At 46.4% G+C, this 15,174-nt stretch overlaps 1 protein-coding gene across 1 annotated transcript; it reads left to right on the forward strand.

The window, feature by feature from the left end:
• Positions 1 to 6,926: 6,926 nt before the first annotated feature.
• Positions 6,927 to 14,271, forward strand: LOC143833483 (olfactory receptor 5B21-like). Its single transcript, XM_077329351.1, has 3 exons — positions 6,927 to 7,100; positions 12,406 to 12,517; positions 13,296 to 14,271. The coding sequence occupies exons 2-3, from the start codon at positions 12,510 to 12,512 to the stop codon at positions 14,269 to 14,271; spliced, it is 984 nt and encodes a 327-aa protein (XP_077185466.1). The 5' UTR covers positions 6,927 to 7,100; positions 12,406 to 12,509.
• The last annotated feature ends 903 nt before the right edge of the window (positions 14,272 to 15,174 follow it).

The following is a 15,174-nucleotide window of genomic DNA, read 5'->3' on the forward strand; positions in this document are numbered from 1 at the left end:
ACAATTAGCACTTGATTTCTTTTGGAAAAGTTTATTTTTGGCCAATGCAATTTATTGATTTAGGGACAGCGATAACTGGAAATGATTTCGAGTTTGCTACCAGCGTACTTCTAACCCTTGGAGTGCAGACTTATGCAGAGTTACATCCTTCTAAGTCTATGAACTTCAAGGGTGTAACTCTGCTTAGGACTGCACTGTGAAAACTCTTAACCAGCTAATTAATTAAGGGTCCCAAAGTTCTCCTGGTGCTCCCAGCTGCGATGGTAATTTGGAACTTGCTTTATTTACTAGGGCTTCCCGAATCAGCTATGCAAAATAGGCAGCTCCTTGTTATTAAAAGCGAAAAAAAGAAAAAATCCTGCATTTGATTTTTGTCCCTGCTCGTTAAATAAAAACCATCCTGTGGGGCTGTCTTTTCTGCTTCCAAAACACAATCTCTCCTGTGAGCTCTCACCACGAGTCTGCAAACAAGTCCCCCCCCCCCCATGTCAGAAACTTTGGAACTTTTAATAAGGCCCCTCGGAGCTGCCGTACGAACAGAACTTTTTAACGGCAAGCTTAATTAACAAAAGTTGCCGTTCAGAGCAATGCCCCAGATAGATCATTATTTGTTTAAGCAACAAGACGACAAAACTTAGACACTCTGATTTCTCTTTTATGCCAGGGAAGGGGGGGGGGAGGGCTGGATAGTTACAGCGGTCTGTTCTCAAGATAACCCTCCTGAATAATTTTTACTAAGAGACAATTCATCCAGACGCTACAGAGAGGTAGAACGAAGGGGGAGCTGTTGGGCAAAAGAATTGTTGCATAGTGAGCTTGCTGTCACATCTGAGTCGGCCTGAGCATATCGCTGCCCAGTCTGTCCACTAGGAACCTTAGAGCAGGGGTAGTCAACCTGTGGTCCTCCAGAGGTCCATGGACTACAATTCCCATGAGCCCCTGCCAGCCTTTGCTGGCAGTGGCTCATGGGAATTGTAGTCCATGGACCTCTGGAGGACCACAGGTTGACTACCCTGCCTTAGAGATTGAGCAGCACAATATACTAAACGTTAAAATGCACATATTTATTCCGATTCATGCGCACATTTAAGATTTTAAATACATCAGTGTTAATTATACACGATTGCACAGATCCAGTCCATGTTGACACATGGCTAAAGTGACCCAATACAGGACCGGACGTGCTTTGACCCCTCTGGGGGTCTTCCTCAGTGGTCTGATTCCAATGCACTGATGTGATGTTGTAATAGGGCAGCCTTCCTCAACTATTTTACTCTTGAGAAACCCCTGAAACACCCTTCAGGCTTCAAGAAACCCCAGAAGTGGCACCACTGTGCAGAATATGGTTGGGAAGCATAGAGGTGTACACAGCCACCCGGTCCCTTCCCCTTCCCACCCCCTCCAGGCCCATCATTGGTCATTTGAGGAGGGGTGGTTGGGTTGACATAACCATATATGGTCATATCACAATAAGCGCTTAACAAATTTAAAAAATATAATTAAGAATAATTAACTCCCACCCATTCAGGAAACCCTTTCTGGGCTGTCAAGAAACTCCAGAGTTTCACGAAACCCTGGTTCAGAAAGTCTGCAATAGGGACTGTAATGTGGTAAAAAGAATTCGAAGAAGAGGCTCTTAGTAGTGTAAAATGTCTCCAGATCTGTCTCTCTAGGGAGCCCCCTGTGCAAAATATTTATTTTCCAAAATTCTACCCTTATTACTGCTCTCTCTCTTACCCGGAATGCATTCTTAGCTCTGTGAACCCTAATTGGGGGTGATCCCTGGATCGTACAAGGTATGCCTGACCTCGACCAGGGCCAGGGCCTTTTCGGTTCTGGCCCCTACCTGGTGGAATGAGCTCTCAGAAGAGCTAAGGGCCCTGTAGGAACTATCTTGGTTCTGCGGGGCCTGCAAGATGGAGCTCTTCCACCAGGTGTTGGGTTGAGGCCACAGGGCCAGAACGATCTTTTTTGGAACCTTCCTCCAAGCAGCAGACTTGAGGCACTGAGTCGAGATGGGTCTGTTAAGTTAGGAATTTTTGAGGTTGATGGGCTTTTTTTCTGTTAGAAGTTTCATTTTATTTTATAGTACTGTTGCATTCTATGGCATTTTTCTCTGTTGTAAACTGCTGTGAGCCAGGTGGCCCGAGAGCGGTGTTTATTAAATGGAAATCCTTATCCATTGTTGTTCTTCTATTTATTTATGAAACAGCCTAAGGGGTGGGATGTATCTGGCTGTCCAAGTTAGAATAGGGCCAATCAGGGTGCAGCCAGCTTTGCCCTGATTGGCCCTGCCCCTGCAGCTACTGCCCTCTGTCCCTGGACTCTAGCCTCTTTGCTCTCAGATGCCTCAGTGCCTGGAGCCAGCAGCAGGGAAGGAGAGAGGGCCCTGGGCAAAGGGTCGTGATGGAGTTGGTGGATGAGGTGAAGGAGGTGGGGACCCTAGGAGGAAGTGACCATGTCCTCATAGAATTCCTTTTGAGATGGGGGGGCAAGGAAGCTTGTAGCCAGACGCGGATGTTGGATTTTCGTAGGGCAAACTTTAATAAACTCAGAGACATGATGACTGTCATACCATGGACGAGAATGCTGGAAGGGAAGGGAGCATGTGAAGGGTGGGCCCTACTCAAAGAAGAGCTATTGCATGCTCAATCAATGACTATCCCAGAAAGACGAAAACACTGCAGGAGCTCTAAGAAGCCTAATTGGATGAATAATTATTCAACTAAGAAAGAAAAGGGAAATGTTCAGGAAATGGAGGGAAGGACAGAGCTCTAAAGAAGAGTCCCTACAGGTTACTAGGCACTGTAGATCAATTATCAGAAAGGCCAAAGCTGAGAGTGAGCTAAGATTGGCCAGGGAAGCCCACTGTAACAAGAAAAGATTTTTCAGTTATGTGAAGAGCAAACGTAAAGTATAGGAGGCAATAGGCCCACTGTTGGGTGCAGATGGACAAACTCTAACGGAGGATGCAGAGAAAGCATAAAGGCTCAGCACCTATTTTACATCTGTTTTTTCCCACAGGTCACAGGGTTTAGGCACAGCTAGAGATGGCAGTAGCGAAGAGATAGTGTCTGGGTGGCAGGTTGACATGGACAGAGAGGCTGTCGAGAGGCATTTAGCTGCACTGGATGAGTTCAAATCCCCTGGGTCAGATGAAATGCACCCAAGAGTACTCAAAGAACTTTCCGGAGAACTTGCACAACCCTTGTCCATCATCTTCGGAACCTCTTTAAGGACTGGATATGTCCCGGAGGACTGGAAGAGAGCGAATGTTATTCCGATCTTCAAAAAAGGGAGGAAGGATGACCCGGGAAACTACAGACCAGTGAGTCTGACCTCTGTTGTGGGGAAGATAATGGAGCAGATATTAAAGGGAGCGATCTGCAAACATTTGGAGGACAATTTGGTGATCCAAGGAAGTCAGCATGGATTTGTCTCCAACAGGTCCTGTCAGACCAATCTGGTTTCCTTTTTTGACCAAGTAACAGGTTTGCTGGATCGTGGAAATTCGGTTGATATTGTTTACTTAGATTTTAGTAAAGCTTTTGATAAGGTTCCCCATGATGTTCTGATGGATAAATTGAAGGACTGCAATCTGGATTTTCAGATAGTTAGGTGGATAGGGAATTGGTTAGAGAACCACACTCAAAGAGTTGTTGTCAATGGTGTTTCATCAGACTGGAGGGAGGTGAGTAGCGGGGTACCTCAGGGCTCGGTGCTCAGTCCGGTACTTTTTAACATATTTATTAATGATCTAGATGAGGGGGTGGAGGGACTACTCATCAAGTTTGCAGATGACACCAAACTGGGAGTACCGGCAAATACTCCAGAAGATAGAGACAGAGTTCAACGAGATCTGAACACAATGGAAAAATGGGCAAATGAGAACAAGATGCAATTTAATAAAGATAAGTGTAAAATTCTACATCTGGGTCAGAAAAATGAAAAGCATGCCTACTGGATGGGGGATATGCTTCTAGGTAACACTGTGTGTGAACGTGACCTTGGGGTACTTGTGGATTGTAAGCTAAACATGAGCAGGCAGGGTGATGCAGCAATAAAAAAGGCGAATGCCATTTTGGGCTGTATCAACAGGGGAGTCACATCAAAATCACAAGATGTCATAGTCCCATTGTATACCGCACTGGCCTCCTAACAACGGCCTCTTGGCCTGCTAGGCTGGGCCTGCTGATGAGGGCCTTCTGGCCTGCTGACTGCCTGCTAAGGAGCTGCCCAGCCCCTGCCCACCCCACTTGATCTGGCTGCAAGCTGTGGCCCAAAGCCACCTTAAACTGCCTGGCCAGGGGCCAGGGGAGGGGGCCCTTTCAAGGCCCATTCTTAGGAACGGGCTTTGAAGCTAGTACTAAATAAATTTTAAAAATGAGTCTCATATAATGTAGCCATTTTACACTAGCAGGAGCCTCTGATTCCTTTTTACCACCTTATAGTCCTTATTGCAACATTGTATTGTGCATTTTAATAACAAACCACTGAGGAAGACCCCGAATGAGGGGTCAAAATACATCAGTGCAAAACACCTTTGGACCTTTGTATTAAGTCACTTTATCACTGTGAAGCCAGCTTAATGTAGTGGTTAGGAGTGCAGATCCAGGTTCGATTCCCCGCTCCCCCACATGCAACCAGCTGGGTGACCTTGGGCTCACCACCGCACTGATAAAACTGTTCGGACCGAGCAGGAATATCAGGGCTCTCTCAGCCTCACTCACCTCACAGGCTGTCTGTTGTGGGGAGAGGAAGGGAAGGTAATTGTAAGCCACTTTGAGACTCTTTCGGGTAGAGGGAAATGTCATATAAGAACCAACTCTTCTTCTTCTAACGCACATGAGATACAATCTCAGCACAGAATTATATGATAGCGAAGAGTGGTGAGCCTAGGCATATGCCATAGGAGGTGGTCTCCAAAAAGTCAAAAAATGTACGTATTGGTTGGAGCCATAATCTACAGATCCCACTCAGCTACACTTTATAATTAGTTCAGACTTTGTATATAGAGTGCATTGTTATAATTCTGACCACTGAAGAAGACCCAGTAGGGTCGAAACGCCTTTGGTCTTATGTGCAGTTAGTTCTGTATAGTTTTGATGCAGTTTTGATGTAGTTTTTATTCTGTTCTAAAATTGGTTTTGGCTTTGCATTGTATGTTTCGGGAATTCTAACAAAACATTTTGGGAGGTTATTTTATTTATTTATTTATTTGTTTGTTTGTTTGTTTATTTGTTTGTTTGTTTATTTGTTTATTTGTTTATTCATTCATTCATTCATTCATTCATTCATTTATATTTATATTTATATTTATATTTATCATGGACTACAGTTCCCATGAGCCCCTTCCAGAATGCTGCATAAAACATCACCAAACATGCTGTACTGTTCAGGTGGTAGTGGAAGGTGCTGTCAAGTCACAGCTGACATGCTTTAGGATGCTCTGGGCTGATCCTGCGTTGAGCAGGGGGTTGGACTAGATGGCCTGTATGGCCCCTTCCAACTCTATGATTCTATGATTCTATGATTCTATGATTCTATGATTCTATGATTCTATGATCAGGGGGTTGGACTAGATGGCCTGTATGGCCCCTTCCAACTCTATGATTCTATGATTCTATGATTCTATGATTCTATGATTCTATGATTCTATGATTCTATGATTCGGGGGTTGGACTAGATGGCCTGTGTGACCCCTTCTAACTCTATGATTCTAGGTTCTATGATTCTATGATTCTATGATCAGGGGGTTGGACTAGATGGCCTGTGTGGACCCTTCCAACTCTATGATTCTATGACATAAGGCGACGCTGTGGGGTTTTCCAGGTGAGAGACGGTCAGATGTGGTTTCTCATTGCTTGGTTCTGTGGCCCTTGCATTTCTTGGGGTGTGTGTGTCTCTCTTCTAAATACTAGACAGGGGTAACCCTGCTTAGCTTCTGATTTCTGATGAGATCAGGCTAGCCTGGGCAATCCAGGTCAGGGCATGTACTTTATCCAGAGTGCTAACTCTGTGCTATTTCCCCTGTCCTAGGTTTGCTGTTTGCTCACTAATCCCCTGCCTCCACCCTTGATGATCAGGGGAGCAATAGAAAAAAAAAAGCCCTGCTGGATCAGATCTGTGGCCCATCTACTCATCTTAGTGTAGTGGTTAGGAGTGCGGACTTCTAATCTGATGAGCCGGGTTTGATTCCCTGCTCCTCCCCCACATGCAGCCAGCTGGATGATCTTGGGCTCGTCAGAGCACTGATAAAGCTGTTCTGACCCAGCAGTAATCTCAGGGCTCTCTCAGCCTCACCTCCCTCACAGGGTGTCTGTTGTGGGGAGAGGAAAGGGAAGGCGACTGCACGCCGCTTCGGGTATATAAGAACCAACTCTTCTTCTTCTTCTTCTTCTTCTTCTTCTTCTTCTTCTTCTTCTTCTTCTTCTTCTTCTTCTTCTTCTTCTTCTTCTTCTTCTTCTTCTTCTTCTTCTCCTCCTCCTCTTTCTCCTCAACTCACACAGTGGCCAACCATTGAGGTTCATGAAGTTACTTCATTCTCTGGGCTATCGATTCTCTGGAATTGATTCTCCCGACTCAAGTAATTAGGCTCTAAGGTTGATTCTCTATAGCAGCTAGGGCCCCCAGTTACAAAACACATGCATTCAGATGCATAACATCCAACAGAAAAATGCAGCATCAACCTCAGGAATATTACACAGAGCTGGATTAAAACTGCTTTGGACTACTAAGGACTAGATAAAATTTCCCCAGGGCTGCACCTGGAGGCAATCAGTGGATAACCCCAGACCACCTTTTGCTCCAAGACGCTCGAGTTTCAAATTGACATTAACTTGTCCCTTGGGATTGGTCAAGAGTTGCTATGTTAGAGGAGTAACCCTTCCCAGGTTCTCAGGAGATAAAAAAAGTACACACTTACATCTTAATTCACTGGGCCCCTAGGCAAGAGAGATTGTGGAAGGTTTGTGCATTTCGGCAGATCTCACACAGACACCACCAGGATTCTCATGCGAGAGGAATTGGAGCGAATTCTCCTAGCCACCTACAGCATGGTTCATCTTCTGATGCGGTCTGTCTAGCCCAGAGATGAAAAGGTATGTCTCATAAACAGGGCATTATTTTGTAGGGTCAGCTGGGGTGGCTTGGGGACTATGAAATACCCTTTTGGCAAACCAAACCTATCTTAAATATGTACTCAGGAATCCTCTAAGTATTCCCCAGCCCCAATCTGTTAGCTTTCCCTAAAAATGAAGGATGCTTTTTAAAAAAGTTCTTATAGATAGCCGTGAAAGGGGATAAAACAGATTCAAAGAGGATGGGTCTATCTGTGGGTACTAGCCATGGTGACTAAAGGGAACCTTCCATGTTTAGAGACACTAATTGTCCAAGTACCGGAGCCAGGAAACAACATCTGGGGAACATCTCTATGCAGTGTTGTTGGCCCTAGATGGACCGCTGGACCAGATGGACCACTGGCCTGATCCAGCAGGGCTCTTCTGATGTTCTCATGAAGTCCTCAGCTTCTGTGTCCTGAGAGCCAGTTTGGTGTAGTGGTTAGGAGTGTGGACTTCTAATCTGGCATGCCGGGTTCGATTCTGCGCTCCCCCACATGCATCCAGCTGGGTGACCTTGGGCTTGCCACGGCACTGATAAAAGTGTTCTGACCGGGCAGTGATATCAGCGCTCTCTCAGCCTCACCCACCTCACAGGGTGTCTGTTGTGGGGAGAGGAATGGGAAGGCGACTGTAAGCCGCTTTGAGCCTCCTTCGGGTAGGGAAAAGCGGCATATAAGAACCAACTCTTCTTCTTCTTCTTCTTCTTCTTCTTCTTCTTCTTCTTCTTCTTCTTCTTCTTACTGGTCCTTCAGAGGAACTGGTTGTCCACCGTGTGAGGCAGGATCCTGGACTAGATGGGCTATAGATCTGGTCCAACATGGCTCTTCCTATGTTCTTAATACCTTTGGCCGGCCCAAGAAGAATTGATCCTCATCTAAACAAAGAGGAGACTGGAAGGATGGATAATTTAGGGCTTCCTCTTCCATTATTTTTCATGCTGTGAGGCAAGAGGGTGTAGTCTGGACACTCCTCCTGTTCCTCCAGCCTTTTCCCCATCAGAGATAAGTTCATTATGTTTTGTAGAAACTCAGCATAGTAACTCCAAAGCAATGTCATTTCAGATTGCTGAGTTCTCAGACAAAGCATTAGAAAGCCTTTGGATTTCTCATAAAGCTACTTTGTGCACATGTGCAAATACTGATAAGGGGGAAGCTCGCTGTTTTTAATGGAATATGCATTGTAGCCAAAGTAAGAGTTATGACTGAAATTCAGATGCTTGAAAACTAAAGCCAGGGTCCTAGAACCATAGAATAATAGAGTTGGAAGGGACCTCCTGGGTCATCTAGTCCAACCCCCTGCACTATGCCGGACACTCACAATCCTATCGCTCATCCCGTCACCTGCCACCCCCTTGAACCTTCACAGAATCAGCCTCCCCATCAGATGGCTCTCCAGCCTCTGTTTAAAAATCTCCGAAGATGGAGAACCCACCACCTCCCGAGGAAGCCTGTTCCACTGATAGAAACCGCTCTGACTGTCAGGAACTTCTTCCTGACAGTTGTTAAAATGTGCAATTTATTGCCAGAGGATTTAGTGATGACTACAGGAAATAAACTTTTAAAGAGGATTAGATAGATTCATGGAGAGGTCTGTCAGTGGCTTCTACCCACAGTGACTGAGGGAACCCTCCACATCCAAACACACAAATCCTCTGAATCTCAGAGTCAGGAGGCAATGTCAGGGTGTTGTGCCCCGTTATCTTCCCCAGGCCCAATCAGGAAAGCAGGCATGGTCTCAGAAAAACACCAGAGTTTATTGGCCATGTGGACAGGTTTCTTCTTTGCCAAGGGGCTCAGAGGGAATACCGTGCAGACCATTCACAGTGAGTTGTATTTATACAGAAAGTCCACCCATTGTTAGCTCTGCCCATGAGGCTGGGAGTTCGATCCCAGCAGCTGGCTCAAGGTCGACTCAGCCTTCCATCCTTCCGAGGTCGGTAAAATGAGTACCCAGCTTGCTGGGGGGTAAACGGTAATGACTGGGGAAGGCACTGGCAAACCACCCCGTATTGAGTCCGCCATGAAAACGCTAGAGGGCGTCACCCCAAGGGTCAGACATGACCTGGTGCTTGCACAGGGGAGACCTTTACCTTTACCTTAAACATAATTACAACAGGATTAAACATAAGCCACAACCTATACCAGGTCTCCTACTACTTTCCCAGTGATGGGTTTTCATCATCTATCTTCTACGGACACAGGCAATGACCTTATCTTAGATACCCTTTTAATATATCATCTGGCATCATTCGTCTTCTTATAACAACAGTATGCCCTATAGCATCACCAATCTATTTGCGTTCTGTTCTGACATTCAGGGGGTCTTCTGCTTCTTCTAAATCTGACATCTTCTGCTTTTAGTAAAAGGTCTATTTATCTCTGGCGAGCTGGTGAACCGTTAGCTGATCGGTTCATTAGCTTATCCGTGAAAACTTCCAGACCCGAGGCTCATGTTTGCATTAAGCCGGCTCACTGAGATAGCGACCCTATGTTTACCTGTGGCCTTCTCTCTTAGATAGAGAAGAGACCCCCTGAGCTACGAGCTGAACAATATTCTAACAAAGCAAAATCCACTAACAAAGCATCTATAAACTTCCTGGTTTCAGAGGCTAGTATTCTAACATGTTGTCTATTGGTACTTTCTATGTCCTTCACTTCAAGAAGGACATAGATAAAATTGAAAGGGTACAGAGGAGAGCGACGAAGATGATCTGGGGCCAAGGGACCAAGCCCTATGAAGATAGGTTGAGGGACTTGGGAATGTTCAGCCTGGAGAAAAGGAGGTTGAGAGGGGGCATGATAGCCCTCTTTAAGTATTTGAAAGGTTGTCATTTGGAGGAGGGCAGGATGCTGTTTCCGTTGGCTGCAGAGGAGAGGACACGCAATAATGGGTTTAAACTACAAGTACAACGATATAGACTAGATATCAGGAAAAAAATTTTCACAGTCAGAGTAGTTCAGCAGTGGAATAGGCTGCCTAAGGAGGTGGTGAGCTCCCCCTCACTGGCAGTCTTCAAGCAAAGGCTGGATCCACACTTTTCTTGGATGCTTTAGGATGCTCTTGGCTGATCCTGCGTTGAGCAGGGTGTTGGACTAGATGGCCAGTGTGGCCCCTTCCAACTCTATGATTCTATACCATTTAACAAAGCACCTATACCTATTAACAAAGCATCTATAAATTTCCTGCTTTCAGAGGCTAGTATTCTAACATTCTAACAAAATGCTTTCTATTGGTAGTACATATCATAATATCACAAAATGTTTCCTATCAGCATTACAAATATCTGTTGTTTTTAAAAGCATTTGTTTGATTTGATTATTTCATCTTCAGACCCTTCAAGGGGAAGGCCTTGGCCTTTCTACCCTCTCTACCTTGGCCTCTCTACCCTCTCCTCTCCAGAGGAGCTGGTAGGCCACTGTGTGAGACAGGATGCTGGACTGGATGGACCCCTGGCCTGATCCAGCAGGGCTCTTTTGTGTTCTTATGAAGGCCTTGGACTCTAGGCCCTGTTGTTGGCCCTCCAGAGAACTGGTTGGCCACTGGTGATACGGGCTGAACTAGATGTACCATTGGTTTGATCCAGCAGGGCTCTTGTGATGTTCTTATTAGGGTGTAAAGGAATTCATTGCAATAGATGACCCCACTTTGTAAATACAAGAGAGAGAACACTCAGTTCTAATTTGGATAGGAACTATTTGTATCAGATGGCTAAAAGAACAGTATGTACAACTGGACTTTTGGAACAAACTCCACCAAACATTTTTTTAAACCTTGAACTCCATTTGTCATAAGAACATCAGAAGAGCCCTGCTGGATCAGACCAGTGGTCCATCTAGTCCAGCATCCTGTCCAACACAGTGGCCAACCAGTTCCTCCAGAGGGCCAACAGCAAGCCACAGAAGCTTTTCCCTGGTGTTGGCTCCTGGTATTCAGGAATGTGCTGCTTCTGAATGTGGAGGTTCTCTTGGGTCCCCACAGCTAATAGCAGTTCTTAGACCTGTCCCCCTTGAATCTGCCTACTGAGGTTTTCCATTAAGCTACTGTTGCCAATCGTTTACCCCTGAGCAGTTAGGATGTTAGTGAACGTTCCTGGGCTTCTCCACGGCTCCATATAGAGATGGCTCTTTAGTCAAGTTGTAGAGTGATACCTTTACATAATTATTAATTACTATTATCAGTCATTATGATCTATAGTTTGCCTTTCTCTCTGGGACTCAAAGCAGATCGCAAGCACGATTGTTCAAAAAAACAAAAACAAACCTTCAGTCAATCAAGAAATGGGTAACAAGGTATGATAACATTTGAATCTCACAGCTGAGTTTCCTATTAGAACAAAGAAATGCAATTAGTTTGGGGTTTTTGAACAGGAGGCAAATAAACACAACTAACGCACACCAACTTCTCTGTTTAAGACAACAAGACAGATGTTAATATTCATGCATCTCTATGGCTTTCGTGACTCTGCAATTTTAATCTTTTAAATAATATTTTTATTCAAGATTTTAAAATATAATATAGACGAGAAGGAAGGGAGGGACAGAATGCCAAATAAGAAAAGTCAACGAAAGAGAAGTGCATTATGAAAAAAAATTCTGCCCAGCCAGAATGCTGATTTCAACAGCTGGCCTTTACACTTCTGAAAACAGAAATTCTATAGGTATTGTGAAGTTGAGCAGTGGAAAATTATAAATGATGTGATAAATCTACCCAGATAGTTGGCAGATTCAAAGAACTATAAGTGGACTTTCCCTGCCTTATCCCCATTCCTGTTGGAACCCACTGACCCACCCATGGAGCTCTTCTGGAGAGTTCCGGGAAGGGGGTGAGATTGAGTCTTTGGTGCTAAATTTGGTGTAGAGGTTAGGAGTGCGGACTTCTAATCTGGCATGCCCCACATGCAGCCAGCTGGGTGAGCTTGGGCTCTCCACAGCACTGGTAAAGCTGTTCTGACTGAGCAGGGCTCTCTCAGCCTCACCCACCTCACAAGGTGTCTGTTGTAGGGAGAGGAAAGGGAAGGTGACTGTAAGCCGCTTTGAGCCTCCTTCGGGTAGAGAAAAGCGGCATATCTTCTTCTTCTTCTTCTTCTTCTTCTTCTTCTTCTTCTTCTTCTTCTTCTTCTTCTTCTTCTTCTTCTTCTTCTTCTTCTTCTTCTTCTTCTTCTTCTTCTTCTTCTTCTTCTTCTTCTTCTTCTTCTTCTTCTTCTTCTTCTTCTTCTTCTTCTTAACAGCCAAGACCTTCGACGTGCCTTGGATTCAATCTGTTTCTTTTCTTTCATTTGAAATAGAGACCCAGCTTGGTGCAGTGGTTAGGACTGCGGAATTCCAATCTGCCGAGCCGGGTTTGATTACCCTCCTTCTGTCAGATCTCGTGGCAGTTGTCTTCCAAATCATGGCGAGGTGAGTTACAAGCTTCCTACTGCTTGCTGTTAGAGTGCAGATGGAAAAGCTGTTGAAACGGTTTTTTGATGTGATACGAGAGGTTTGGGGGTTTTGTTTTGTTTGGGTTTTTGTTTTTCCCTTGCTTTTAAAATCCAGTGGTGAAACGTAAAACTCACATAGCACTGATCCATTTCCCCATTCAACAAAATAAATTGAAGGCTGGTTGGGTTTAGTGGTTCAGACAGCTGTATTCAAATAATTTAAAAGAAGGACCCACTTCCCTCACCCTGCTTGGTATAGTGGTTAAGAGCAGCAGCCTGTAATCTGGAGAACCGGGTTCGATTCCCCACTCCTCCACATGCTACCATCTGGGTGAGCCAGTCACAGTCCTCTCAGGACTCTCTGAGCCTCACCTCCCTCACAGGGCACCTGTTGTGGGGAGAGGAAGGACAGGTGATTGCAAGCCCCACTGAGACTCCTTCGAGTAGTGAAAAGCAGGGTACAAAACCCCAGCTCTTCTTCTTTTTCTTCCCCTTCGCCACAGGAGTCTTATTCGGCATTGCAATAAAGAAACCAGCTTCGTGTGATTTGCTCTCCTAGAGCAGGGGTAGTCAAACTGCGGCCCTCCAAATGTCCATGGACTACAATTCCCAGGAGCCCCTGCCAGCATTCGCTGGCAGGGGCTCCTGGGAATTGTAGTCCATGGACATCTGGAGGGCCGCAGTTTGACTACCCCTGTCCTAGAGTGTATTCCTAAACTTGTATCTCATCACTATGTCACGGCTTCACCCCCCAGAACCTTTCGGCCCAGCCTCAGCTCCGCAGAGGGCCAGAACACGACCACAGTGACAACGTTCATCCTCTTGGGCTTCACAGAGAAGCCGGAACTGGGCCCCGTCTTTTCCGGAATCTTCCTTCTCCTCTACGTGTCCACCATGCTGGGCAACGGCTGGATGGTCGCCTTGATCCGAGCCGAACAGCGTCTCCACACCCCCATGTATTTCTTCCTCAGCAACCTTTCCCTTTTGGACCTCTGCTACTCTTCCGTCATAGCGCCTAAGGCGCTGGAGGCCCAGCTTCAGCGGGGCAGGGCCACCATTTCCCTGCCAGCTTGCGCCACCCAGATGTTCTGCTTCACGACCCTGGTGACCGCCGAGTGTTTCCTCCTGGCGGCCATGGCGTACGATCGCTTCTTGGCCATCTGCCACCCGTTGACCTACACCTTGCTCATGACCCAAGGCCACTGCCTTCAGCTCGTGCTCGGGGCTTACAGCTGTGGCCTCCTGGGTTCCATCATTCAGACGAGCGGTGCTTTCCGCTTGTCCTACTGCGGCCCCAACCGGATCAACCACTTCTTCTGCGACATCCCCGCGGTCCTGAAGCTCTCCTGCTCAGACACCCGTCTCTCCGAAGCCATCTTGTTCGCCTCCACCAGCGTCATTGCTGTCGTCACCACGGCAACCATCCTCATCTCATATACGCGGGTCCTGTGGAGCGTCCTCAGAGGTCACGCCGCTCAAGGGCGGCGGAAAGCCCTCTCCACCTGCACTTCCCACCTCACTGCTCTGAGTCTCTTCTATGGCACCGCCATCTTTATGTACGCCCAGCCAAGGACCAAAGGGTCACAAGACCGGGACAAGGTGGTTTCCATGTTCTATACGTTGGTGATCCCGATGCTTAACCCATTGATCTACAGCTTGAGGAACAAGGATGTGAAGGAAGCCATGAAGCACCTGATGGGCAGGAAGATAAGAGGTCTCGCTGTTGAGTAATATTCAGGGGACCCGTTTTCCATTTCAGTGAACAGGTGATCAGAGCAGAACAATGAAGGAACCGCTAATTCTGATGTGCTGGGATCTTCTAAGCCAGGGAATTCCAGTTCACCGAGGCCCATTCTGCACACACAGGATAATGCACTTTCAACGTGCTTTGGCAGCTGGATTTTCCTGTGCGGAACAGGAAAATCGACTTGGTTCTTATATGCCGCTTTTCTCTACCCGAAGGAGGCTCAAAGTGGCTTACAGTTGCTTTCCCTTTCCTCTCCTCATAACAGACACCCTGTCTGGTAAGTGAGGATGGGGGAGTGCCGAATCAAACCCGGACTCCTTCAGGTAGAGAAAAGCGGCATATAAGAACCAACTCTTCTCCTTCTTCAGTAATATCAGGGCTCTCTCAGCCTCTCCTCCCTCGCAGGTTGTGTACTGTAGGGAGGAAGGGAAGGCAACGGTAAGCTGCTTTGAGACTCCGTCGGGTACTGAAAAGCAAGGCACAGAAACTCAGCTCTTCTTGTTTTAGCGCCTCCCCCCCCCCCCCCAAATAGGAACCAGGGCTGGCTGTGCTAAGCTTCCGAAATCATGGCAGAGCCTTATTAGCCATCCACAAATGAATGCTGTTCTTGTTCCAGAGTCTCTCCCTACTCAGGCAGCACAAGCAGTGTGTGTCAAACAAGAAACTCTATGATCCTATGATTCTAAGCAGCAGCTGGATAGATACTTGAGGTTGGATGTTTGAAGCTGATCCTGCATTGAGCAGGGGGTGGGACTAAATGGCCTGTCTGGCCCCTTCCAACTCTATGGTTCTCTGATTCTAAGCAGTGGCTGGACAGAGACTTCTCCTGGATGCTTGAGGCTGATCCTGCATTGAGAAGGGGGTGGGACTAAATGGCCTGTCTGGCC

This window comes from Paroedura picta, chromosome 3 (genome assembly GCF_049243985.1).
Source record: "Paroedura picta isolate Pp20150507F chromosome 3, Ppicta_v3.0, whole genome shotgun sequence".
Taxonomy (NCBI): domain Eukaryota; kingdom Metazoa; phylum Chordata; class Lepidosauria; order Squamata; family Gekkonidae; genus Paroedura; species Paroedura picta.